General features: G+C 30.9%; 10 protein-coding genes across 10 annotated transcripts; 6 read left to right on the plus strand and 4 right to left on the minus strand.

Moving 5' to 3' along the window:
- Nucleotides 1-750: 750 nt before the first annotated feature.
- Nucleotides 751-2733, plus strand: YTA12 (m-AAA protease subunit YTA12; the record flags this gene model as incomplete). Its single annotated transcript, XM_064860654.1, has 1 exon — nt 751-2733. The coding sequence occupies one exon, from the start codon at nt 751-753 to the stop codon at nt 2731-2733; it is 1983 nt and encodes a 660-aa protein (XP_064717671.1).
- Nucleotides 2734-4160: 1427 nt separating this feature from the next.
- Nucleotides 4161-5945, plus strand: VBA1 (Vba1p; the record flags this gene model as incomplete). The annotated part of the gene is made up of 1 exon (XM_064860655.1): nt 4161-5945. One exon carries the CDS (start codon nt 4161-4163, stop codon nt 5943-5945), a length of 1785 nt encoding a protein of 594 aa, XP_064717672.1.
- A 270-nt stretch (nt 5946-6215) lies between these two features.
- On the minus strand, nt 6216-7025 carry PDL32 (putative ADP-ribose 1''-phosphate phosphatase; the record flags this gene model as incomplete). The annotated part of the gene is made up of 1 exon (XM_064860656.1): nt 6216-7025. One exon carries the CDS (start codon nt 7023-7025, stop codon nt 6216-6218), a length of 810 nt encoding a protein of 269 aa, XP_064717673.1.
- Nucleotides 7026-7431: 406 nt separating this feature from the next.
- Nucleotides 7432-10866, minus strand: SEG1 (Seg1p; the record flags this gene model as incomplete). The annotated part of the gene is made up of 1 exon (XM_064860657.1): nt 7432-10866. One exon carries the CDS (start codon nt 10864-10866, stop codon nt 7432-7434), a length of 3435 nt encoding a protein of 1144 aa, XP_064717674.1.
- Nucleotides 10867-12011: 1145 nt separating this feature from the next.
- ADH3 (alcohol dehydrogenase ADH3) lies at nt 12012-13142 on the minus strand (the record flags this gene model as incomplete). Its single annotated transcript, XM_064860658.1, has 1 exon — nt 12012-13142. One exon carries the CDS (start codon nt 13140-13142, stop codon nt 12012-12014), a length of 1131 nt encoding a protein of 376 aa, XP_064717675.1.
- A 1252-nt stretch (nt 13143-14394) lies between these two features.
- Nucleotides 14395-16911, minus strand: ZAP1 (Zap1p; the record flags this gene model as incomplete). The annotated part of the gene is made up of 1 exon (XM_064860659.1): nt 14395-16911. The coding sequence occupies one exon, from the start codon at nt 16909-16911 to the stop codon at nt 14395-14397; it is 2517 nt and encodes an 838-aa protein (XP_064717676.1).
- Nucleotides 16912-17926: 1015 nt separating this feature from the next.
- On the plus strand, nt 17927-18640 carry LOG1 (Log1p; the record flags this gene model as incomplete). The annotated part of the gene is made up of 1 exon (XM_064860660.1): nt 17927-18640. The coding sequence occupies one exon, from the start codon at nt 17927-17929 to the stop codon at nt 18638-18640; it is 714 nt and encodes a 237-aa protein (XP_064717677.1).
- A 623-nt stretch (nt 18641-19263) lies between these two features.
- On the plus strand, nt 19264-20667 carry TIM54 (Tim22-complex subunit TIM54; the record flags this gene model as incomplete). The annotated part of the gene is made up of 1 exon (XM_064860661.1): nt 19264-20667. One exon carries the CDS (start codon nt 19264-19266, stop codon nt 20665-20667), a length of 1404 nt encoding a protein of 467 aa, XP_064717678.1.
- A 437-nt stretch (nt 20668-21104) lies between these two features.
- PEP8 (retromer subunit PEP8) lies at nt 21105-22109 on the plus strand (the record flags this gene model as incomplete). Its single annotated transcript, XM_064860662.1, has 1 exon — nt 21105-22109. One exon carries the CDS (start codon nt 21105-21107, stop codon nt 22107-22109), a length of 1005 nt encoding a protein of 334 aa, XP_064717679.1.
- Nucleotides 22110-22744: 635 nt separating this feature from the next.
- On the plus strand, nt 22745-25522 carry IRC8 (Irc8p; the record flags this gene model as incomplete). The annotated part of the gene is made up of 1 exon (XM_064860663.1): nt 22745-25522. One exon carries the CDS (start codon nt 22745-22747, stop codon nt 25520-25522), a length of 2778 nt encoding a protein of 925 aa, XP_064717680.1.
- Nucleotides 25523-25770: the final 248 nt, after the last annotated feature.

A 25770-nucleotide genomic window follows, 5' to 3' on the forward strand; every position in this document is an offset into this window, starting at 1 on the left:
CTAAAAAGCATCAAACCTACCACATATCTCTTTTTTTCATGTATATATTCAATACTCCGAAAGATCAATTCGATGTCGCAAAAGGGTTTTTTTTTTTTGAGTGCTCGAGGAAACTTTTTCTGCAATTTTTATTGCCCCTTAGAATTGCGATTACGTAAGACAACCAACTATTGCTTACTAAGCACTACATTCGTACACCATTCGTACACAGTTATATTTGCTTTTTGGGTCATTGTCCACGACAACGATGTCACTGTTGAGGGAAAAAAAGAGTTTTTTTTTCTTTTTCTTGTTTTTCTCCCCTTCTTCTCCAAATTTACATTTACATTTACATTTCTGCTTTTGTATTCTACTTTCCCTGTTTGTTTGAATTACTGTTGCAGTTTACCTTACAGGTATCCAATAGCATCAATGTACGGATTAATTCCAAATCGAAGATTAAGTTTATATTACGATTGACTTGACCGAAATCTATTTGAATTGACCTTGCCTACCACTGGTTTGTTCTTTTGTTATATATATTTTGCTTACACTGTTTTATATATACGTAAAATACACAAATTACGTACGTTATTCTTGTTTTGTTGGAGTCGAAATACTTACTTTCTTTTTCTCTCCTCTCCCTCGCACCCCCATTTCAATCTTTTCATGCACACACACACACACATATATATATATATATATATATACTCATAATTCATATATTAGACAAAACTATTTGAGTTTAATTATTTAAATTCTCGAGTAATCATGATTCATGTCAAAAAAACACCAGTAAGAGTGGCATCTTTTATATCGAAAAGATCATTTATTTCAATCAGTCAAAATGATCTAATATTGATCAACAACAGCAATAATAATAATAATAATGACAACAGTAAGAAAACTAATAGAAATAGTATAGATAATGGGATAACATCTTTGATCAATCAGAAATGTATCCGATCGTTCCATGTATTTAATCATTCTAATCCACTTTATCTAAAACAATCATTTTCTTTATTACAAAATAACAATAACAACAATAGTAACAATAGAATAGACAAGAAAATGGATGCTACTGATGAAGATTTGATAAACATTAAAAAAGATATTCGTGATTATATAGAAATGAGTCAAAATAGGTTAAAAAGTTTAAGTAATAATAATAATAATAATAATAATGAGGATCATGATGAAAAAGTATGGTTAGAACGTCAAGAAAATATTAATGAAAGGTTACAGCATTTAGAAGATACTATTAAAAGACAAAATAGTATTAATCAAGAAAATAATACAAACAACAATAACAATAACAACAACAGCAACAATAATAATGACTTTTTCAATAAAAATCGAAATAATAATAACAATAGTATAGATAACAACAATATTAATCTATTCCAATTAGGTTTGACATTTTTTGTTCTTTCATTTTTATTGGATTTATTGAACAATAATAACGAAACCAATGAAATCTCATGGCAGGACTTTTATTCAAATTATTTAGCAAAGGGTTATGTGTCCAAATTGATTGTCATTAATAATTCGAGAGTAAAAGTTGTTTTAAATGATACAGGCAGAATCCAGTTAAGTCAATCGAATAGCTCATCCTCACCTTTTAGTACTCGTAATGGTGGTAGTACTGCTTCCGGTAGCGAGATTTATTTCACTATCGGTTCTATAGAAAATTTTGAACGTAAATTAAATAAAGCTCAAGATGATCTAAACGTTCAAACAGATTTTAAAATCCCTGTTTTATATATTCAACAAGGCAATTGGACAAAAACCATATTCCAAATTTTACCAACTGTACTAATGATAACTGGTTTAATTTGGTTGACCAAGAAATCTGCCACTGCTGCAAGTTCAGCTGGTAAGAATGGCATCTTCGGATTATCTCGTTCAAAAGCAAGACAGTTTAATATCGACACAGACGTCAAAATTAAATTTAAAAACGTCGCTGGCTGTGATGAAGCTAAAGAAGAAATCATGGAATTTGTAAGTTTCTTGAAGGAACCTTCCAGATATGAAAAGATGGGTGCAAAGATTCCACGTGGTGCTATCCTCTCTGGTCCTCCTGGTACAGGTAAGACTCTTTTAGCCAAAGCTACTGCAGGCGAAGCCAACGTCCCGTTCTATTTTGTCAGTGGTTCTGAGTTCGTAGAAATGTTTGTAGGTGTAGGTGCTGCAAGGGTACGTGACCTTTTTAAGACTGCAAGAGAAAATGCACCATCCATTATCTTTATCGACGAAATTGATGCTGTAGGTAAAGCAAGACAGAAGGGAAATTTCTCTGGTGCAAACGATGAAAGAGAAAACACTTTGAACCAAATTTTGGTTGAAATGGATGGATTCACACCAAGTGACCATGTCGTCGTCCTTGCCGGTACAAACAGACCAGATATCCTAGATAAAGCTTTGCTAAGACCAGGTAGGTTTGATAGACACATCGATATCGATAAACCAGAATTGGAAGGTAGAAAAGCGATCTTTGAGGTACACTTAGCTAAATTGAAATTGGCTAACAAAATCTACGACTTAAAAAATCGTCTTGCTGCTTTAACACCCGGGTTTTCTGGCGCCGATATTGCTAATGTATGCAATGAAGCAGCCTTAATTGCAGCAAGGAATGACTCTACTTCAGTCAAATTGAATCATTTCGAACAAGCTATTGAAAGAGTGATTGGTGGTGTAGAAAGGAAATCTAAATTATTATCTCCTGAAGAGAAAAAAAATCGTAGCTTACCATGAAGCAGGTCATGCAATTTGTGGCTGGTATTTGAAATATGCAGATCCATTATTAAAAGTTAGTATCATTCCAAGAGGTCAAGGTGCATTGGGCTATGCTCAATATTTGCCTGGTGACATTTTTTTGCTAAGTGAACAACAATTAAGAGATAGAATTACGATGTCACTTGGTGGTCGTGTTTCAGAAGAATTACATTTTGATTCGGTGACAAGTGGTGCGTCTGATGATTTCAAAAAAGTTACTAATATGGCCACTGCAATGGTCACTCAATTAGGCATGAGTCCAAAGATTGGGTGGATTAATTACCAAAAAAAAAAAGTGAAACCGACCTAACAAAACCGTTTTCTGATGAAACTGGTGATATAATTGATTCAGAAGTGCAAAGAATTGTAAAAGAATGTTATAATCGTTGTAAGAAGTTGCTACAGGAAAAAGCAAAAGAAGTCGACAAAGTAGCTCAATTGTTGTTAAGTAAAGAAGTATTGACCAGAGAGGACATGATTTCAATGTTAGGTAAAAGACCATTCCCAGAAAGAAATGATGCCTTTGATAAATATTTGAATGAAACTGAAACTAAGAAGTTAGAAGATCAAGAAAAAGAGAATAATAATGATAATGATGGATCCATTCCTTCACCTGAAACTCCTAATTAGTTTCAAATCTGACCATTAGTAGCAATTATTCTCCTTTTTATTGTGTTTATTCTTACCCTGGGATTTTTACAATACAAATATACATATATCTCTTCACACACATACACGTACGAGTACACCTACACATATTTATAAATATATATCTTAACTCTTCTATATTCATTTTTTTAGTATTCATGTATATATTAAATAAATTATCCTGCCTTCGTTTTTTATAATTTAAAATAAATTGCACTGCCGTATCAAACCTCATATAGAGGCATAGTTATCTCATTTGATTGTACTATTTATACCTCTCTTACCTGACTTTACTCTACTTTACGTTATCTTATCTTATCTTATCTTGATAAGAAACAAAAAATCATTTTCTCTTTTCTTTTTTTTCTTTTCTTTTTATTAGTCATCTTTTTACAGTTTAGTCATCGAAATTTATTGAATACACCTATGATGAATGTATATACATATATGCACATACGAAGAGTATTTTAAACTTATTTATCCTATTAGTATACAAACCAGAATAGTTATTTTAATTGTTATGATCCCTAGTATTTTCTTTTGTTTTCTTTAAAAATTTCAATTTAATTAAGATTAAAATAATTAGATATCTTACCCCCCCCTAGCTATATTATAAGTATAATTTATTAGAGGATTGCAAACTACAAACCAATAAAGAAGAAAACTTATATTTTTGACCTTATACTTTATAGGTTGTATTGAAATTTACTAGAATACATACAAATATTTAATAAACCATTTTTTTTTTTTTTGCTATAATGAGTGATACCTCTCCAGATGAAAATACTAGTCTTTTTACTGAATCAGTTAATTATTCTTCTAGTGTAAGTCTACAAAACACTGAAAACGAGAGTAAAAGTAACCGAGATAATCAAAAATCCTTAGATGAACAATACCATAAATATAATCTGACTTTGCCTAAATTCCCTATTTTGTTTTCACTTTGGATGGGTAGTTTTTTAAGTGCTTTAGATGGTACTGTAGTGGCCAATATCATGAACCCCGTGGCTGAAGAATTCCAACAATCAGAATTAAAACATTGGATAGCTACAAGTTACCTTTTAACAAATACTGCATTCCAACCTTTGTATGGTAAATTATCAGATATTACTGGAAGAAAATTTGCTGTATTAACCGCTCATTTCTTTTTTGGACTAGGTTGTTTCTTAACATGTTTTACACAAAATGTTCCACAATTTGCTTTGGCTAGAGCAATTTGTGGTATCGGCGGTGGTGGCATTAATGCTTTAAGTAGTATCACTGTAAGTGATATATGTACCACGAGAGAAAGAGGTGTCTACCAAGGGTATGCTAATATTGTATTTGGTACAGGTCAATTACTCGGAGGTCCTTTAGGTGGTTTTCTATTGGATACTATTGGTTGGAGAGCAGTATTTGCATTACAAGTACCACTTCTATTGACTTGTTCATTCTTTGCTTGTAGGAATGTTAATATTAAATTGCTTCACGTACCACCAAGACATGAAAGGTTCACCTGGGCCAATATTTCTAGGATCGATCTTGCTGGATCTATAACTTTAGTGTTTACTATTAGTGGACTTTTATTTTTAACATCTTCTGAATGGAATAAAACCCTTTTGACAATGTTTACAGTATTTTCTTTTATTATATTTTTGCTCATTGAAATATATGTGGCTAAGGAACGAATTATTCCATTTGAATTATTAAAAGGCTCTTTTGGTCTTTCTTCTATTGCAACTGTTATCTCTTCTTTTATCATATATGGTGATATATTCAGATCTCCGATTTATTTACAGTTAGTTCAAAACATTGGTGTTACTGTCACTGGTTTATATGCAATTCCCCCTTCTATCACTACTGCAATAGGATCAGTAATTACAGGATCTATTCTGAGACACACTAAGTTAAATTTAGCTCATTGCTCATCCATACTAGTTATGATTGCCATTGGCTTACAATTGATTGGATTAATAATATCATATTATTTGATTAGTCATATTCAACCTTCTGTTCCAATTCAAGATTCAATCAAGATACTCTTATTCTCTTCTACATATCAATTTAGATCCGATTCTATATGGTGGAAAATAATTTTTATTTTAGCACTTTGTACTGTATCATTCGGTTATGCCACTCTCTTAGTTTCAACCTTAGTTAGTATTGTCTTTTCTATCGAGAGATCACAGCAAGGTACCATTACAGGTATTTTTTATCTATGGAGATCAATTGGTAATGTACTTGGTGCATCATTAACTTTAGTAGTTTTTGAAAAATCATTAGCATCAAAACTATGGAATTATATGTTTGGAAATGAACAACAAACTTCATTCCATTTCACTAAGAAACATTTCAATAATTTGATTTCGGATTCAAGTTATTTAAGATCTGGAGCTTTTCCAGTGGACATTTTAGCTGACTTGTTAAGTGTTTATAGACGTGCATTTTTAGATTCTTACTTACCAAACACTTCATTAGCAATAATAGGTTTAATTGTTACCATCATTTTATATCGACTACATACAAAAAGAGCTCAATTATTTACTACTTCCACACAAGTATAAAAGAAAATGTTTCTAAAATTCATAAGTACATACATATATATTTATATGAAAACATGCATTTATATAAAATAAGATGTTTTAAACCAGGCTTAAATGGATCAACTACTAATATTACAAGAATTTCTAATTGAATAGTTTGATTGTATCATATATTATTATTCGTTTGCACATCGCTTTTATCAACTTGTTGGAGAAACTTAACTAATCTATTTATGAATTTTTTGTTGATGATTAAGCATTTAGATATTATTTTTATACTGGATTATTTCACTAATTGTGTTCAAGTTCCATTGGTAAGATATGTTCTAAGGGATCTGTTTTAATATCAAAATTTTTTATAGATTTAACATTAAGCCCTAATTGTTTACATTCCTCTTGATAACTCTGTAAAAAAAATGGTTCATATGGACATCCAAAATAGTACATAATAAGCACATTTCTTAATTCCTTTGAAATAATGCTACTTAGCATATACAATCTTAATGCAAAAGCCATTGATTTCCCACTTATTTCTGGGGGTACACCAGCATACCCAGTGCATAACCCAGGAATAATCAATCCATCAATATCTGAAGGTGCATGCATTAAGGCATTCCAAATCACGTTAAATACGGGTATATATCCTGTCTCTATAGGATGTTTTTCATCAAATATGGATTTTCCTGGTGTCACCATAGTTGGACAATGAATAATATATTTCATACCATCTCTACATCTTTTAGTAATCTCTAAATTACATTTAGAGAGGTCTATCACAGTAGCTGAACCAACTGTATGGTATCTATTACCTAGTTGTCTTCTAAACCAGATCTCAAAGTCTGTACCACCAAAATAATTCTTTATTGCTAAATCAAATCCACCTCCAAGGTATCCAAAGGAGTTACCAGGGGACACTATTGCGTAAGATTTACCTGCATGTTTTTCTTTACCTTTTCTAATTAAATCAACCAATGATTCAAAGAATCCATGATGTATACACAGGATATCATCATTTTTTAATATTGTTCGAGGAATATATGTTTTCCACAGTTTTGTAAGGACTTCATTAGTATCACAGAGAATTATTCTTAGTGGACGCATACTTAAAAGTTGTATTATTCAGCGTAATAAATAAAATACATACTTATTTGTTTGAGTCGGAGTGCAACATATGTAAACTTCCTTAAGATTATTGATATACCAGTTGTTTTTCCCATAACATTTCTTTCGACTATTACCTTTAGGAGCATTACACCAGAAATGCCTTTAATCACTCAACGGTAAAAAGGAAAAAAATAACGAATATACATATACAATCTATACATAAGCAAACATATATGCATTTTTAAAGGTTAATTTACACATGTCATAACGATTACTCATGAATATCAACAGAACAAAGTATAATTTTCATTATTATACTTCAAAACAGTCACAATATTTGTACGAATAAGTTGGTACTATAAAATAACTTTTTTTAATAGCAGTTAGTAAATTGCTAAGATATCTATTTCTTTCTACCAAATAATTTCCTTAACTTATTCCCAAATTTATTGTGTGCTCTTTTATGGTCACCATCTTCGATATGTTGATCACTATAGATCTTTTCTGATCCTTTGAGTTGCGGTTCACTTAATACCCTCTGTGGCGAAGCCTTCAATTCTGATTTGCTAGTAGGCGTTAACTGGTCTGTTGCACTTGCTGTTCTCATTATAGTCCTATCAAGTTTACTATTATTTGATAATTTCGGTGTTTCATATGATGATTTATCTGGTGGTTCCTGCAACTCATGATGTTTTGTGTTCTTGAATAATGAAAATCCATTACTCTTCAATTTTGAGGGTGATAACACCTTAGATGACTTCGAGCTACTTTTCCCATTAGATTTAAAATAATTGGATTGTGAAAAAGTATAATCATCGTCTGAATCTGAATCTTGAAATCTTGAAGTCCAACCTGAAGAAAGTCCATATCCTATTGTAGATGTTAATGGTTGCATCTGCTGGGTTCTTTGTTGCTGGTTGATTGGGTAACTTACAGATGCCTTGTTTTGATGAAATTTATTATTCATATTACTTTGTTCATATTCTGTCTCATTTGTTATATCTGTTCTCAAAGATAAATTCTTAAACCCTAAATGGTTTTTTTCTGGTCTCAACTTTTCAAAGCTTGATTTTGTTGGTATTGGTTCTATAGGATAAAGGGCTAAGCTCATTTTCGGGTCTTGTACTAATTTCTTTGCCTTTGTAATAACTAATTCCTCATGAGCGCTAGCAGCCTTGTCAGGGTCAAGCTGTGATTGTTGTTTTACTATTTTTGAATTATCGGTACTCTTCGAATTTCTGATTAATGATGAGCGTCTTGTAATAACAGCTGATTTTTTTTTATTATCTTTTGATGGAGGAGATTGAGGTTTTTGTGTTGCTTGAGTAACCATAGATTGTGGTCTTTTTACCTTTTTTATGGAGATTTTACGACTAACCAAATTTTCATTTGACATTCTAGCATTTAGTCTTGTATTTTCAGCTGTAGTTAAAGAAAGATACGCATCATTAGCTGGATTATCATCGTATACTGAACTATCAGAATTGTATGATTGAGTCTTCTTTAAAGCTGATTTTATTGGAGTTATATTTTGACTAAAACGTGGTGGTGGTTTTAAGTCAATAGAAGGTATAGAATGTTTTGTAATAGGTTTTTTACTTGGTGGACTTAACGATGGAGATCTGATAGTTTTTTTTTTCGGTGTTGAATATGTGTCTTTCTTACTTATACTGCTTTGTGCCTTAAAATTCAGATTATCTTTTTTACTTAAATATGGATTTGCTGATCTTAAATAATCAGCCATTGTTGTCCTATTTTTCTTTATTGTTATACTTTCTTTGTTTTGAGAATGATCGTTGTCTTGTTTTAATGTATCTTTCATAATGTTTTCTGACTGGCTCGATAAATGCTTTTCTGTAGTTTTAGCATCGGTTATAACATCCTGGAGATCATCTCTAACAGGATGAGCAGTTTTTCTATGCCTTTTGGGACTTATTGGCGGTGGTATAGGTGCCTTTGGTGCATCTTCATTTGGATATTCTTCCGTGCTTACATAATCCGATGAACCACCACGAATATTTTCACTAATTTGATCTCCATCCAAGTATGAATGATTCATCACTTGTAAACCTAGTTCCTCCACTTGCTTTTCTTGTGGTTCATCTGTGACCAACTTATTAATATTTTTTGGTTTACCGTTTTGTTGTTCGTTCACTGCTTTATTTTTAGCTCTATTACTTTCGTTTCCTAATAAATTGATTTTCTTACTAGCACATGTTTTATTGACTGATTTCTCACTCAATACACTTAGATTAGTGTCTTGATTAGATCTGTCAATGTTGATATTTTCTATTTTGTGATTAACAGTACTTTCCTCTTGATCAAATGATGAACTTACATCAGACTTGTTTGATACATGAACTAAATCATTAGACACTTTTTCTATAGTACCTTCTCCTACATGGGTGTCACTTAGTGAAGTTATTGATATTTCTTCATCACTTTGATATATTTCATCTTTATGTATTGCATCAAAATCGCTTGTATGAATATCATTATTACTGTAAGTTTGGGAGTCTATACTATTAATATCTAAAACTGTTTTATTTTCATTTGGAAGTTTATTATTTGCAATTTTATCTGACGAATTATATTGTTCAATAGTTGTTCTATCACTAACATCAGGTGGTTTTGGTTCATCATTCGACATGAGATCTTCATTCAACTTTTCTTCCAGTTCAATAGTTTCTTCTATTAATTCACTTAATTCAATCTTTGATGGAGTGTCTAACTTTTTCAAATTTGATGATCCCACATTATCTGAATCTAATTCCAATTCTAACTCAGTTTCCTCTGGCATTGAACTTTCAATCATTGGTAAAGAAACTGTTCTTTTATTATTAATATTTTCTTTGCTTGAGTGCAATGTTGAAGCAGTTAAATTATTTTTTGAGGAACTCTCTTTATGATTAATAGCTTTTCGATTTGTGACATTTACCTTTGTATACTTATTTTGATCTAAAGTAAGGTTATTAGAGCTTTTTTTCTGATTCTTTGATGTTAAACTTGCAGTTGATCTTTGTTTCTTAAGAGTTAAATCATTCTTCTGGTATGGATTTTTATTAACCGAATTACTTGTTTTATTATTATAATTACTATTATTATTATTAGTTAATAGAACAGATGAGACTCTAGTACGAATACGAGGCTGTGTCATATTATTATTATCATTGTTATTAATATTATTATGAAGGCCACTATTAGACCTACTACCGTAGTTAATTTTACTATGTGAATTCCTTGCATCTAAATACCCAGTTGTTATGGAATATGACCCTCTTTGTCGTCTTTTAATATCATCATCAATAGGAACATCAATAGCAATCAAACCATTGGGACCAGGAATATATTTTTTAATATTTCGTTTATTTGAGAAGGAATTAATCGATACACTCTGGGGCCCACCAAACTCTTGAAATGCTTTATGCACATTTTTTGTTTCCACAGCTGCCACTTTGCCATGATTACGCCTAGTACTACTACTTGACGGTAGACTTGATGTTCTTCTATTATTATTATTTGTTGTAGTCTGTCTATAGGACGGAATAATAATTCGCTTCTTTTCTTGCCTTTGTAGAACTTCATTTGTTGAAACATACATAGAGTTATGTCTTGTAATTGAATTCAACTGGGATCTGTGTCTATTTGTTATAGAAGAAGATCTGTTTATATTAGTCATTGCAGTAACTCTATTTGATGACTTGTAAAATGGAATCTTTGAATGATCCACCTCCCTTCCGTCAGGAGATAATGCTTTTCCTAGTGCTGCTGCTGCTGCTAGTGCATTCAAATTAACATTTTCTTGAGAATTATTATATATACTTTGCCTTCTGTACATTGATGTATCCACTTGGTATGGGTTAAAATAAGCGTAATATGTATGAATATAAAGGTAATGGCAACTAGAATAGTGGCAAATACAAGTGATGTTAACTTGACAATTTTAACAATTTATTCAAACACTAAAAAAAAAAACAGTGAAATGAAACAATAGGATAAAAAAAATCTGGAAAGATGCTAATAAATATAAATATTAGATTATGACTGATATTAGTTGATAATTATTTGATAATTATTTAAAATAAAATAGTTAATTCGATGACCCAGTTACTGTCTCAGCTTATATATTTAGTTTCTCGAATAACAGGTGATTCCTTGAATTTTATGAAAATCCTTTATTTATAACAAAAATTTTTGATCCTCGAATACCGTAATCAAACAATTTTATGAGTTCAAAACTACTTAACTCCCCTTTTCTGATAATTTCAAATCAACAAACCACAAAAAATAAAATAAAATAAAAAAAAGAACAAAAAAAAGGGGGGAAATAAGTTGAAAAAACAAATGAAATTTAATAAAACCCTAGAAAAAGTAATGCAGAATACTACAAATCAAAAATATATATTCAAAGTAACCTATATTAGGTTTTACACAGTTAATATTGAACACTTTATAAAGTAATAGGCAAGAATTTAGAATCTACAGGGCAAGTATTGAGAACAGAGATTTGATAGATGGGTAAACAAAGGATATTAACATTTTAGTTTGAAAAAGAGTTAGGTTTGCAAATAAAAAATTAAGTACCTTCAAAAGTTTTATTAAGGTGTCTGCTAAAAAAGATATGTTCTTGTTTCTTACTTGTAAATTTCAGTCTGTGTCAAAAAGGAATCATTTCATTCCTAATTTAAAGTATAACAAGTTTTAAAAAAAGCACTGGCACAAAATAAGTCAAAAATTTGTCGTTAGAGTCCGTATTTTTGCTTGTTTTTTTTTTTCCAAAAGAAAAAAATTATCACACTAAATGTATATCCATTACGCTAGTCTATGTTATAAAACTCCTAATAATCTCTATATAAAAATATAAGTGAACAAACAATTGAATAATATATAATAAATGATGAAAACGAAACACATACACAAAAATAAAAATATGCAGTGGGAATGGAAAACCAAGAAAAAAAAAGGAATATCTCCTTCATATCCTTATCTAGATGTGTCTACCACGTATCTACCTAAGATTTTACCAGTTTCCATTAATTCATAAACTTTTGGCAATTCGGATAATCCAACAATTTTAATTGGGGCTTGAATTAAGCCACGAGAGAAGAAATCTATGGCTTCTCTAGTATCAGCTCTATTACCAACGTAGGAACCCTTAATGTTAATGGATTTAACCACATGAGAAAAGACATCTGATTTAACTACTGAGTTGGCTGGTAATCCAACAAGAACTACTGTACCACAAGCTCTTACATATTCCGCAGATAAAGAAATAGCAGCATCTGAGACAGATACATTAATAACACCATGTGGACCACCATGGGTAGCTTCTTGGATTGTATGGACCATATCCTTTGGAGTCTTATATTTAGTAAAATCTATAAAGACTTCACCACCAAGTGATTCAAATAATTCTTTTTTACCTGGACCACCATCAATACCTAGGACTCTTAAACCCATACATTTGGCATATTGAACAGCCAAGGAACCTAACCCACCAGCAGCACCAGAGATACAAACCCACTGGCCTGGTCTAACATTAGCTTCTTTAAGTGCTTTGTAAACCGTAACACCGGCACAAAGAACAGGAGCCACTTTAGCTAAATCAGTACCCTTAGGGATCTTAGCAGCTTGAACAGCATCAGCTGTAGCGTATTGTTGGAAAGAACCATCATGTGTATAACCTGATAGATCAGCATGTTCACAGTTAGACTCAAAACCGGCTTCACACAATTCACAAGACATACAGGAGCCGTTTAACCATTTAATACCAGCCAAATCACCTATTTCAAAATTAGTCACATTTTCACCCTTTGCTACGACAACACCAGCACCCTCATGACCACCAACTAATGGTAATTTGACAGGTAAGGGCCAGTCACCCTTCCATGCGTGTAAATCAGTATGACAAACACCTGAATATTTAACATTGACTAAAATTTCATTTGGCTTTGGTTTTGGTACAGGAATATCTTTATAATGCAATGGACCACCATTTTCATAAAAAATCACACCCTTTTGAATAGTAGGAATAGTGAAGGTAGATTGTAATCTTAAAAATTGTCTAATATTTAAATGAGGAATAGTATGAGTCTGAGTAATTGATCTTAGCATTTTCTTTTCTTTTTTTTTTTTCTTTTAAAAAATACAAGTGTATTTATAGATATATAAATATATAATATGTGTGTGTAAGTGTGTATGTGTTGATATGAAATACCAACAAGTAGTTTCTCGACCCTCTGTTATTTAAGAATAGCTGTCCTGCGTAACAAATGTAGGAGAACGGAAGACTCAACCTTGCTTACTAAATAAATCAAAACTCAGTTTTGTGTCTTGAGAGTTATATATATCTTAATATTTTATAGGCTTGCCATATTCATAAAAAAATATTCAACCGTAAGAGAAAAAAGGGGGAGAGAAAGTGAAAAAAAAAAATGAAAAAAGAAAAGAAAAGAAAAGGAAAAACAAAAAAGAAAAGAAACAAGATATAATCATATATTCATTGAATGTCGCAAGAAGTGGGGGAGGTTGATTAAAATGTAGTTGTTGAAATTGTGATCACTGGATTCAATACAGAGAGAGAGAGAGAAAGAGAAAACAAAGTAGAGGGCATCTTCTTGCTTTAACAGTAGTCATACAGAAAAATGTTGTGACGTCTACACTGGGTAATGGACTATTTTGTTATGATAGGTATGTTCCCAAATCATGAACTGTTAATAAACGAATATATTTCTAGTGATGCACCTGTTCTATTGTCTTTCTCACTCTCTGTTTTTTAAGAATTTTCATATCTGGCTTTTTGTTTTTTGTGTTTTTTTTTTTTTGTTTTTCTTTTCCCTTCTTGATGACATGTGATCACACAGATGTTTTTTCTGGCTAACATCCCAGCACCACAGTGTATATGTTGTTTTGCCTGCGTTCCTTCGGAATTTTCCTTTAATTTGTCAGCTTCCCCGCTTTTTTGTTTGTTTGTTAGTTTTTTTTTTTTTTATGTATATTTTTCTCTTTCTTTTTAGGAATGTGGAGTTTTATTTTGCGTCATTTCCATTTATCTCCGGCCAGTGTTTCTTTTGTCCTTTTCGAACTTCTTTCAGAATCAAAAGACACGCCACACCATAAAACAAGAGAGCTTATTTTTATTTGCTCGACTCGATTAAAATAAAAGGTTTTTCCTTGGTTATCCTCTGTCCGTAATTGCAGTAATTTTTTTTCTTTTGTTTAGTTATTATTTTTCAGTATCATAATAATAGTGTATGGCTATATAACTTCCAAGTTGGTATGATAAAATATATAATCTATAAGAGCCTTTTGAACAAAATTATACAGACGAAGAGAAAAATAAACTTTTTTTTTTATTTTCATAATCTTATATATTCAAAACCCTTGTTTTTGTACAGTTCCCGGATAATTCATGCTGTTTTAAATATTTTAATGTTGAAAACCTTTTACCACAATTTTGACAACAGAATTCTTTTGAATGTGTCCTTAGATGTTTATTCAAATTTGATGATTCATTAAATCTTTTACCGCATACATGACACTTTAATGGTTTCTCTCCTGTGTGCGTTCTAATGTGTATCTTTAATGATGATGATCCTCCAAAACATTTACCACATATATCGCATTTATATGGTTTTTCTCCTGAATGGATTCTTTTATGTTGTATCAATGTTTCTTGATTTGCGAATGTTTTATCACATACATCACATTTATATGGTTTGTAGCCTGTATGGACTTTTATATGCCTTAGTAATTTTTGTCTTTGATTAAAATTCTTATTACATTGGTTCCAATTACATTTATATTGGGGTTTCCTTCTTGGTATATGATCTTTTTCTAGATGTTCATTTAACTCTTTTTTGGTATCAAATTTTATTTGACAATTATCCCATTGGCATACATATCCATTAGTGGTGTTTACATTATTTGACATCACTCTGCCTTCCTTTTTCTCCTCTTTAATCATCTTTATAGGTGGATGTGTTGGTTCTTTCACTTTGATGCCAAAGTTTATACCATGTTGATCATTAATATGATTGACTAATGAACATACATCGTTCCCATGAAACAAGCAATCTTGCCAATGGCATGAATAATCGTTATCATTAGGTATATGATCAACAAACATATGTTTCTGCAAGTCTATCAAATTATCAAATTTATATTCATTATCACAGTCATCCCAAAGGCATTTCATATCTTTATCTCTATTTCTTTTATAATTCCAATTGAAATCAATCGTGTTTAGCTCATTGAAAGCCATATCCATGTTCAAACTATATTCTGCTTCCTTCTTTTCTTTTACTGGGTCTGTCTTGGAATCAATATGGAAATTAATTGCATTGTTTAATATAGTTTGTCTTGTTTTATTATCAAGAACAGTGTGATTATTGATCATCGGTGCATGTGTATGTAACTTTATCTTATGATGATGATGATTGTGATTGTTGTTAGATTTGGTGTTTGGTGTCTTATTTAATAAGCTGGAATTGATGACAGGGTCTAAAAGGTTTGATGCACTACTATGGTTACTGGATAGATTATCATATTCTGTAACCTTATTATCTATGTCCTTTGTTTCATTTTGTATTTGTAGTTGTTCTGGTTGTGGCTGTTGATTAAATATTCTTTCCTGATCATGAGTATGGTTATGATTATGGTAATGACTCATATGTTGAGCAAAGGGAACTTCATACAACGATGATATATTGCATAAGTCTTGCAAGATTGACATATCGTTATTCTTGGTCGTAGTAGTAATACTACCACTGCTACTACTATTACTATTATTACTATTACTTGCAGGAATAATTGCAACATGAGATTGCATAGGTTTAGAGCCATATTTATGTTGCTTATGTGGTTCATTTATCGAACATAATTGACAATATTTATCGAATGAATTTATAGTGAATGAATCAGATGATAAACTGTTGGTATTATTATTGTTGTTATTATTAGTGTCAACGTTATCATGATTGTGATTCGTTACTTTATTCATATTAGCACAGTCAAAAACACAATCGAATGTACAATTTAGATCGGATAAATATTTAATCTTATTTTGTAAATCAAAAATATTTACAGTATTGTGACTAGTATTATTGTTATTAATGAGATGTGAATTGGTAGATGAGGAACCATTTTTTAAAGTGTGTATCATTATGGTATCTTTATTAAAAGAGGTCCCATTAGTATCATAAAGAATATTTTTATTATCTTCATTGTTTTTAATAGTACCAGATGGTGAACTATTATGATGATCAATATCACAACAAATTTCGAATATTTTAGGATTACAATCGTATTCAGTATCATTTACAGTATTATTACTGTGGTTGTTGTTGTTGTTGTTGTTATTGCAGACATTATTACTCTTATTAGTATTTTTATTTTGATGTTTTTTAATAGCCGTATTCGATAAAATGTTATCATCTAATTCTTCAAATTTTCTCTTAATACGAATATTATCATTAGTTTGATGGTAAGTGAACGGTAAATCTAACGAAACTGAATTGAATGGAGTATTATTTCCATAATCACTTATATTATCATGATTATCATAAATATTATAAGAGTTACTGCTATTACTACTACGATTGTTATTATTATGAAAGTCAAAAAATTCAAAAGGTTTACAGTGTTCATGCAATTGAAGATTATTCTGGCCTGTATCATGTGTCAATAATGCACTGCTATCATCATTACTGTTGCTGCTATTGATGTGCTTATTTTGTTGTTCATGTTGAAGATTGTGATCAGATGTGTTATTATTTATATATGTTTTATGATGGACATGTCCATGAATATATGTTAAGTTATCGTAATTATGGATGTGGCCATGAATCACACCGCTACCAGTTGAGTTAATTGAATCTGACATCTGATACGTAAAAAAGCCTTATGCCATAAATAAAATAAAATGAAATAAGAACACAGTCGTTGTTTCTATACGTGGTTATTTAAATTGGTAGTTGAATTTTAGTTCTTTTTTTATCACAGAAAAAACTATGCATCAAGAACAATCATTCCTTAACTATCAGAAAGAAAGAAAATATGTGTATAAAGTAGATGAATGAATAATTCGTCAAGCAGTAGCTAAATCTGCATATATATATGTAAATATGTTCTATAATGTGTCTATGTTGATGCACTTCAATGTATAAATAAGTTTAGATTTTTTAATTAACGACTGTTATTTTAATTTATCTATTAAATTCCCTTGTCTATAACAGAGTGTATGATAATTTACTATAATTTACTATAATAGAGTATGATTAGGTATGACTGTGTGTAACATTCTCACATATATAAAACATTTTTGTGGACATCTAGTCATTTCTATATGCATCTCCTACTTGTCTACTTATCCTCCCATCGTCTTCCCTCCTCCCTCTGCTTTTTCAGCCAAGAACATCGTAAGACTAAACTAAACGCAAAAAGAGGAAAAGAACCCTCAAGGTTAAACACGTCATCAAAAAGAATGATTTCGGAGGAGGTATGGGTGTGTGAGGTTATTTTTTTTTGCATTTTTTTTTTGTTTTTCTATATTTTCTTTCTGCGAATCTTGTCCCTCTGAATTTGTTCCTATTGCGCCAGGAAACAGGGAGAGGGATGGGGATGGCAAGGACAGAGTACGATGGATCTAGTAGGGCTCTGAGAACAAATGAAATAGGTGCACCGTACATGGAATATAATGCAATGTATGCAGATAACTGTGCAATTATAAAGAATATTGTTCCAACGGCTCCTTGCATCTTGCTAGGGATCTAGAATAGTAGTTACACATTAATAAGACTGGTAAATATAAATATTACACATTATATTTGCATAATCTAGTTTGGTGTGTTACCTACATTATTGTGTATTAACATTAAAAAGCATTACAGGTGTTGGTAATGAGCATTAAAAGTGTTTGTGTATATTGTGGGTCTTCTTCTGGTACAAACAGAGTGTTTACAGAAAAGGCAAAGGAGTTGGGACAATTATTCTACCAAAATGGTTGGCAATTGGTTTATGGTGGTGGTACTACTGGTTTGATGGGTACTGTTGCTCGGGCTGCCATAGGTCCGAACAATGACGGGAAAGTTCATGGAATAATTCCAGATGCTTTAGTTTCAAAAGAAAGAAATGAGGATTCAAATACAAAACAGTATGACAGTAACATGAATAGTAGTAATGGGCATTCTGCAAAAACAGAAATAACAAGAATAGAAGATCATTCTGGCACTACCAAGATTTCAAAAGAATATGGGAAGACTACTATTGTTCCAGATATGCATACTAGAAAAAGGTTAATGGCTAAAGAAAGTGATGCCTTTGTGGCTATGCCGGGTGGTTTTGGTACAATAGAAGAGATTATGGAATGTATCACATGGTCACAATTAGGAATTCATAACAAACCTATCGTTTTATTTAATATCGATGGCTATTATGATAAATTGCTGGACTTCCTTCATGAGTCAATTAACAATGGATTCGTTAGTCAAAGAAATGGCATAATTTTACAAGTAGCTACTACTCCACAAGAAGTAATACATAAAATTAATAATTACGTAGCACCCGATGGGAGATTTAATCTTGATTGGAATGATGAATGTGATAACAAATAATAATGATGATGATAATGATAAAAAAAAGAAAAAAACATATCTTCTCTCCGTACATATTCGTATATAATAACTTTTATATACTTTAATACATGATCTTTTCTCTCGAGTAATCCTGTACTATTAAATAGGAATAATTATTTTAGTGACGTTACTTGCTGGCTTTGAATTGTATCTTATATTAAAAGTTTTGCTTTTACTTCTTTTTTCTGGATGTAAGATAGTCCTTCTTTTTTCTTTTTTTTTTGTATATATATAAATTTTTGTTATTCTTGAAAGAATGAATTTTTTTTTTACTAAGCAAGACAACTGAAGTCTATAATTACATACTGTAGAATTGGTGGTAAGATTGGTCATAAAAGATATAATAATGGTACGACAATGTTTCTTTCATTATATTAGTTTTGATTATACATACATATTTATGTATATGTATATATATGTGTGTGTGTGAATTCATAAGTCTGAATATTCACTATTTCAAACTTATAAAAACACATATACACATAGATATACAAGCAATTTAAATTGAATTTTAAAATTATTATCAAGTTGTTATTTCTTTATAGGTATTTCTAGATTTTTGCTTAGTTGTTGATTTCCTTTATTTATATTGAAACATTGTAATGACAGAGAAACAACCAGTAGCACAAGGAAAAGGATTTACCAATCCTGCTTTAAAGGTCATGGGTATATCAAGAATTAAATTACCTTCGAGAAATTGGATGATTTTTTGGTCTGTTTTAACAGTTGCTATTTCTGGAGTTGTATATGATAAATATGAACAAAAGCAAATAGTAAAACGATACAGTAAATCAGTAGAATCCAAGTCCTGTGCGAAAATGGCGACAAATAGAGTTCCAAGAAAAATTACTGTCTTTATTTCACCCCCACCAAATGATTATTTAGAGACATCTTTGAAAATTTGGAGACGTTACATCAAGCCAGTCTTATATTCTGCTGGGCTAGATTATGATATAGTGGAGGAAGATAAACAAGGGGTAATTAGAACATATGTAGCTAATGAGATTAGAAAGATTAGAAAAGAATATTTATTGGAACAATCAGAAAATAACTTGAGAAATCAAAAGGAACTTTCAGATTTTGAAGATTCTTTAAATGCTACACATGGTAATGATGAATTAAATGGGAGAGAATATAAGAGAAATTTTGATTATAGGGATTTAATTGGTGTATTTTATAAAAGACCTAAAATAGACAAAATTATTCATACAGATTCAGAGCCTATAGATCCTACCTTAACTGGTGGTGTGATTTGTTTAGGACGTGGTTCTTATAAAGAATATATAAATGGATTGCATGAGGGATTATTGGGACCTTTAGAACAACCAGAGATTTCTACACTAAAGGATACTGCAGAAGATATAGAAAGGAAGGATCCTTCTGCAGATGAAATAAGAGATGCACTTAATGAACAAACAAACGATAACAATAGTGAATTATCAAATGCCAATATGAACAAGCAAAAAGATGATGATAATAATACACTCGACGAAAATTCAAATAATAATGACAAAAAGGAAGATGTATCCAATAGTAAGGATAGTAAAGTGTTGGCACGATTTATTTCTCCAGAAAACTATTCAAATGTGTCATTATCTGAAGAAGTTGTTATGCAATTACCAGTTATCAAAAATCCAGCCACTGGTGTTCCAATATTTTTACATCAACCTGTATTAATGATACCTGTACCCAGCTTATCTGGTTTTACTACTATTCCAACGAGGATTATTAGATTTTATCAAAGAAGGTTTTACACAGAGCAGGTATGTTCCCAAGTTGCACATTTAGTTAATCAAGATAATATTAGACCTTTCAAAGATCCAGTTGATTTACTCATTGGAGTGGAAGAAGAAGACGATTGGCCTAGCCATTGGGTCAAACAAGGTCTAAAAAAGAATAGTGAGTGGGTTCAACCCTTAAAATCCGACAAACGTGTAACTGAATATATGTCCGTTTTGAAACAAGATTATGACACCATTAATATTGATAAAAATAAGGACCGTTAAACTTAAAGATAGTTACTTATGTATATAGAAGTTGTAAACCATAACATGTCAATATAGCTTGTAAATAAGACATACAAGCATATATTGCGGCATGATTGCTAAACATATTTTATTTAAAAAGGTTTTTTATATATACTTTCATCTACTGGCGTAATAAAGTGTGACTTTTATGTAGGACAGTAAAGTTTCCTTAATAGTAATATTTCATTTTTTTTCTTTTCAAAAAAACAGTGAAATTGGCAAAGTATAGGTCTTATTTTTTGTTCGTCGCAGATATATCACTTCTACTCTACAAATATTGAAGTATCAGAGTATTTAATAGAAATATTAGAGTAAGAAGTACTTTCCTCGCAATTCATTGTTTAGGAAAACACTGCATATTCTGCTAGTGGAAATACTGTAAAAAGTTAATATATAAAGAAATAACCAAGATAAAAATGAGTTTATTTTTCAAATCACCAATAGATATTGAAATATCATTTGATGATGAAGAAAGCAGAAAACATGTGGAAGTACCAGTTAGGCAAGGTCCCAATGCTAAAACTTTAAAGGATAATTTACCTCTTTATAAAGATGGTGAAACAATCAGTGGTGTAGTGACTATCAGAGTAAAAGAGGGGAAGCGAATGGAACATTTAGGCATAAAAGTCTCTGTTATTGGGTCAATTGATATGGTCAAAATTAGCAATAATGGTAAGAATGCTAACTTTGGAACAAATTCCATATTTGATAGTGTAAAGAAGAAAAGTGTTGATCAGTTTCTTTGTCTTAGTGATGATCTGTGTCCTGCTGGAGATATACAGCACACACAGAGTTATCCGTTTACTTTTAAGGACTTAACTAAACGATATGAATCTTATAGGGGAAGAAATGTAGATGTTAATTACTATGTGAAGGTTACTGTAATGAGAAAATCTACTGATATTACTAAAAATAAAAAGTTTTGGGTATATTTGTACAATGATTTAACTTCAATAAAAAGTATAGAAGGTGAAACACCAGTTGATGGGAATAAAAATATCAAGGATCTTGATAAGCCATTTAGACATGATATTGGTATAGAGAATTGTCTGCATTTGGAATTTGAGTTTTCTAAATCACAGTACAATCTAAAAGAGGTCATTGTGGGGAGGATATATTTCTTATTAACACGATTAAAAATAAGACACATGGAATTATCTTTGTTAACTAGAGAAACATCAGGATTAAAACCATCGACTTTTATATTAGATACAACAGCTATCAGGTTTGAAATTATGGATGGATCTCCAGTGAGAGGTGAGACCATACCTATTAGATTATTTTTAAGTGGTTATGATTTAACACCAGATATGAGTTGTAATTATTTCAATATTAAGAATTATTTAAGTTTAGTAATTGTGGATGAAGATAACAGAAGGTATTTTAAACAGATCCCAATTGCATTATATCGTACTGAATAGAATACTCCATCAACAAATTACAATTATATTTTTTACTTTTGACATTTTTGTGTTATAAAGTAAGTATGAAGATTTATTTAATATCTTGTTATGTAATTACTCGTCTGGAATGTTTATTTACTGCCATTTTATATTCCAAGTTTATTGCCAGATGAGTACAATGTTGTTTGGCACTGTTTTCTTTTTTTTACATATATATTAATAGATAAATGTAGCGTACGCATGCAGATACAGTACATCAAAATAAATAGGATTAAATATGGCATATGCATATGCGTAGTCGAATAGAGAGTTATGTTGCCAAATATATCACATTGTGCAAGTTAAACACGGGGAATTGATTTAAAGAGTTCATATTTGTCGTTTTTCTATTTTAGGAAAATAGTAAATATTGGATCTGGTTGTGAAAAGAAAAATTGGTTTTGATTTACATAAAAGATTAAGAAAAGGATAAAGAGACAGCATGAGTGGTCAGAAGAGTCTTGAATTGAAACATTGAGGGTGCGTATGAGTGTTATTAAAACCTATTTTTTTTCACAAAGGTATATTTATATTTATAACTTCATTCTGTTTTGTTTTTTTCTGTTTAACGTTAAAGGTCACTTGCAAATAGCAGAGCCTACAGTTAAGATTGCATGCAGGAAGTATATTATTTAGGGAGTTTGCTGCTCTCTTTACTCACCGGATCTATTGCAGTGTCTCTATTATCACTTTATCAGGGTACAGAGGCTGTTCTGATTATAATTGTCTGTTCGTGTTATGTACATACTATTTTACAATTACTGCTATTATTTTTTCCATGGGGCCATTACTATTATTTGATTAAGGTACTCTTCAGTATATTACAGTTAATGATTGTAGGTAGTGCTATTGAATTTTTTCATTATTGGATTAATAATTCAGGGTTTTTTACCGACTCTCTTCATAGGCAGCTAATGTTGGCTTTTGAATCATCTATATTATTTCTCATGCTAGTTAATGGATTATTTTTAGGAATTTGGATAAAACCTCAGAATGAGATAATCGAAAGTGATAGTAAGCAAAATTTAAATAATGATGTTGAGAAAGTTGGTAAGGTTACAGAAAATGATGATTTGTTATATGTTCCAAGTGATAAATTTGTTCCATTAAAGGATTCTGCTCAAACTTTAACTCCCCAGATGTTTCATATTCAAATGGGAGCAAATAACAATAATATACTTTTTGATGAAAGTAATCCAAATGGTTTAAAAATGGTATCGAACAGTAACAAGGAGAGTAATTCTGATAGCATGAACATGTATACAAATTGGGCAAAAAATGAAAGATTAAACAGTAAAACAAGCGAAACAGAATCAAATGTCTCTGTTATTCGACATCAATTAGGTATTTCGCATAGCCATACCTTTAAAAATATTAATCTTAATAAAAAATTAAGATCTTTATCCATATCTTCGTATAATTCTAGAAAATCATCGCCATCTAGATCATCATTAAAAAAGATTCAGGCGTTAAAATTAAAAGCATCTAAGAAATTTCAATTAAATCCAATGAAAATAAAAAAAGAAAATCAAACTCAAAGAAGAAGGTCTCAAGAAAAGAAATCTATTGGATTAAATGCAAAATACATGACGAGACTGTCTACTATCTCTGATTTACATAAAAGTTTTATTAATATTTTGAGCTCATCAAATTCAGATGATGGAGTTAATAACAAGCATGCTTCACTCTCAAATAATGATATAATGAATCAAATGAAGGGTAAGACATATAGCAATAATCTTGCAAACATAAGTAATAATGAACCGTACAATTCATCACCAAGTGCATACCAACACACATCGTTTATTGAGGTGTCTGGGGACATTTTAAATGGAGAACAACGTCAAAATATATCACCGAAACTAACCGAAGAGAGACAGGCTATTGGAAGAATAAACAATGCATTACTTCCACCTTGCTTACAGAAGTATGGAAGCAGTTGTAACGATAGTCATAAATCTTCTGTTCTACCCACTCAAGCTTCTGGGGCACCATCTTTTTTGATACCCGAAATGTCCAATGATGATAAATGTAATATAAATGATCTACAAGATAATGTGTTAAACGAATTAAATGATTTAACGCAGATTCCTGATTTAGGCTATACAACAGATCAAGATTTTATTACACCAAGTAAGGACAGAAAGCCATTTGAATATCCACCAAATATTAGTTTAGATATGTGGGAAAAGAATAAAGTTGATTTTATGAGAAAGGCAAGTGAAAATACTCAAAATTCTACGTTAATGTCTCCATTTCAATTTAATATGAATATTGATAAGATGCAATCTATATCAGAGTCACCATTATTAGAAAGTAAACAAAAGTTTACATTTCCTAGCAAGAATAAAGCGAATATTGATGTGGAAGATGAAAATTATGAAATTGAAATTAAAGATAAACAACCAATCTCAAACTTAGATAAAAATACACAAAGAGCCACACATAATAGAAATATATCAGACACAATTAGTGAACTTGACAAATATTTGAATGATGGTGAGGGATCAAGCAAGGATCAAAGTCAACTTTTAGAAGATAGTTTACGACAAGATACAGAATCAGTCACACATATCCTAAGTTCTACAAGTGAAAGAATATCTCATGAATTTGCAAGGTCTAGTTTCAGACACTCTCCAACCAAATCGTTGGTGTCCATTATTAGCGGGGGTACTGGCAGTGGTATCAACAATTTAAGTTTGAATAAACAGAGATCACAAAATTTCTCATTTAGCACACCAACTCATACAAAGACACCAAGTCAGTTGTTACAATATAGTTTCCCTCCCAATATTAATAACATGTCTACCCACTCTTCCCCTAATAAACATAGATTTAAAAGAATTGGTAAAAAGCTTTCTTTATCCAATATATCTGATACCATGTTATTCGAAACAGAATCTGAAAATGGACACTCGAGAAACCAAAGTGTAGAATTTACATATATTCATAATTTACAAAATAATAGACATTTCCCAAGTAAGTCTGTGTCCGTAATTCCAACGCATAGTATGGCTTCCCACATACATCATAGTAGCGCGTCCAGATATCTGGTAGATAGTGTACATTCCAATATAAGTAAGTCTAAGAAGAATGATAGAAGACATAGCATGATCGCTGTGGAGAAGATGCTCAGATCAGCTAGTTCCATGTTGTATAAACACAACAATGTTGCTATTGAAATGGCCCCAATATCGGATACTGTGGAAGAACAGATACATCAACCACCTCCAATAGAACATTCATTGGAAGAGCGTAAAATTTCTAATCAGACAAGTTTAGGATCTGAAAATATTTATCCAGATATTGTAATGAGTGAATATGACCGAGAAAAATGGAATACAATGAAGAATTTGAATATTATTGATGATGAAGGTCACTTGATAAAATGAAAGCAATATTTTTTAGAAAAAAAATGGAAAGCAAACAAGAAGTTTAGTAATTTACTGATCAAACTAAAATATTGTCATGATGATACCCTCTTATTATTATTATATATATATAATATTATATACTTATAAATAATGTTACAGAGAAGAATATAACTCTGCATCTGTGTACATGTTAATATATTCATACTATCTCAGAGAAAAAACAAAAATAAATAATACAAATATTCATAATAATGCACTATAGTATT

This window comes from Arxiozyma heterogenica, assembly GCF_036370985.1.
Source record: "Arxiozyma heterogenica strain weizmannii chromosome Unknown scaffold_5, whole genome shotgun sequence".
NCBI classification, from domain to species: Eukaryota; Fungi; Ascomycota; class Saccharomycetes; order Saccharomycetales; family Saccharomycetaceae; genus Arxiozyma; species Arxiozyma heterogenica.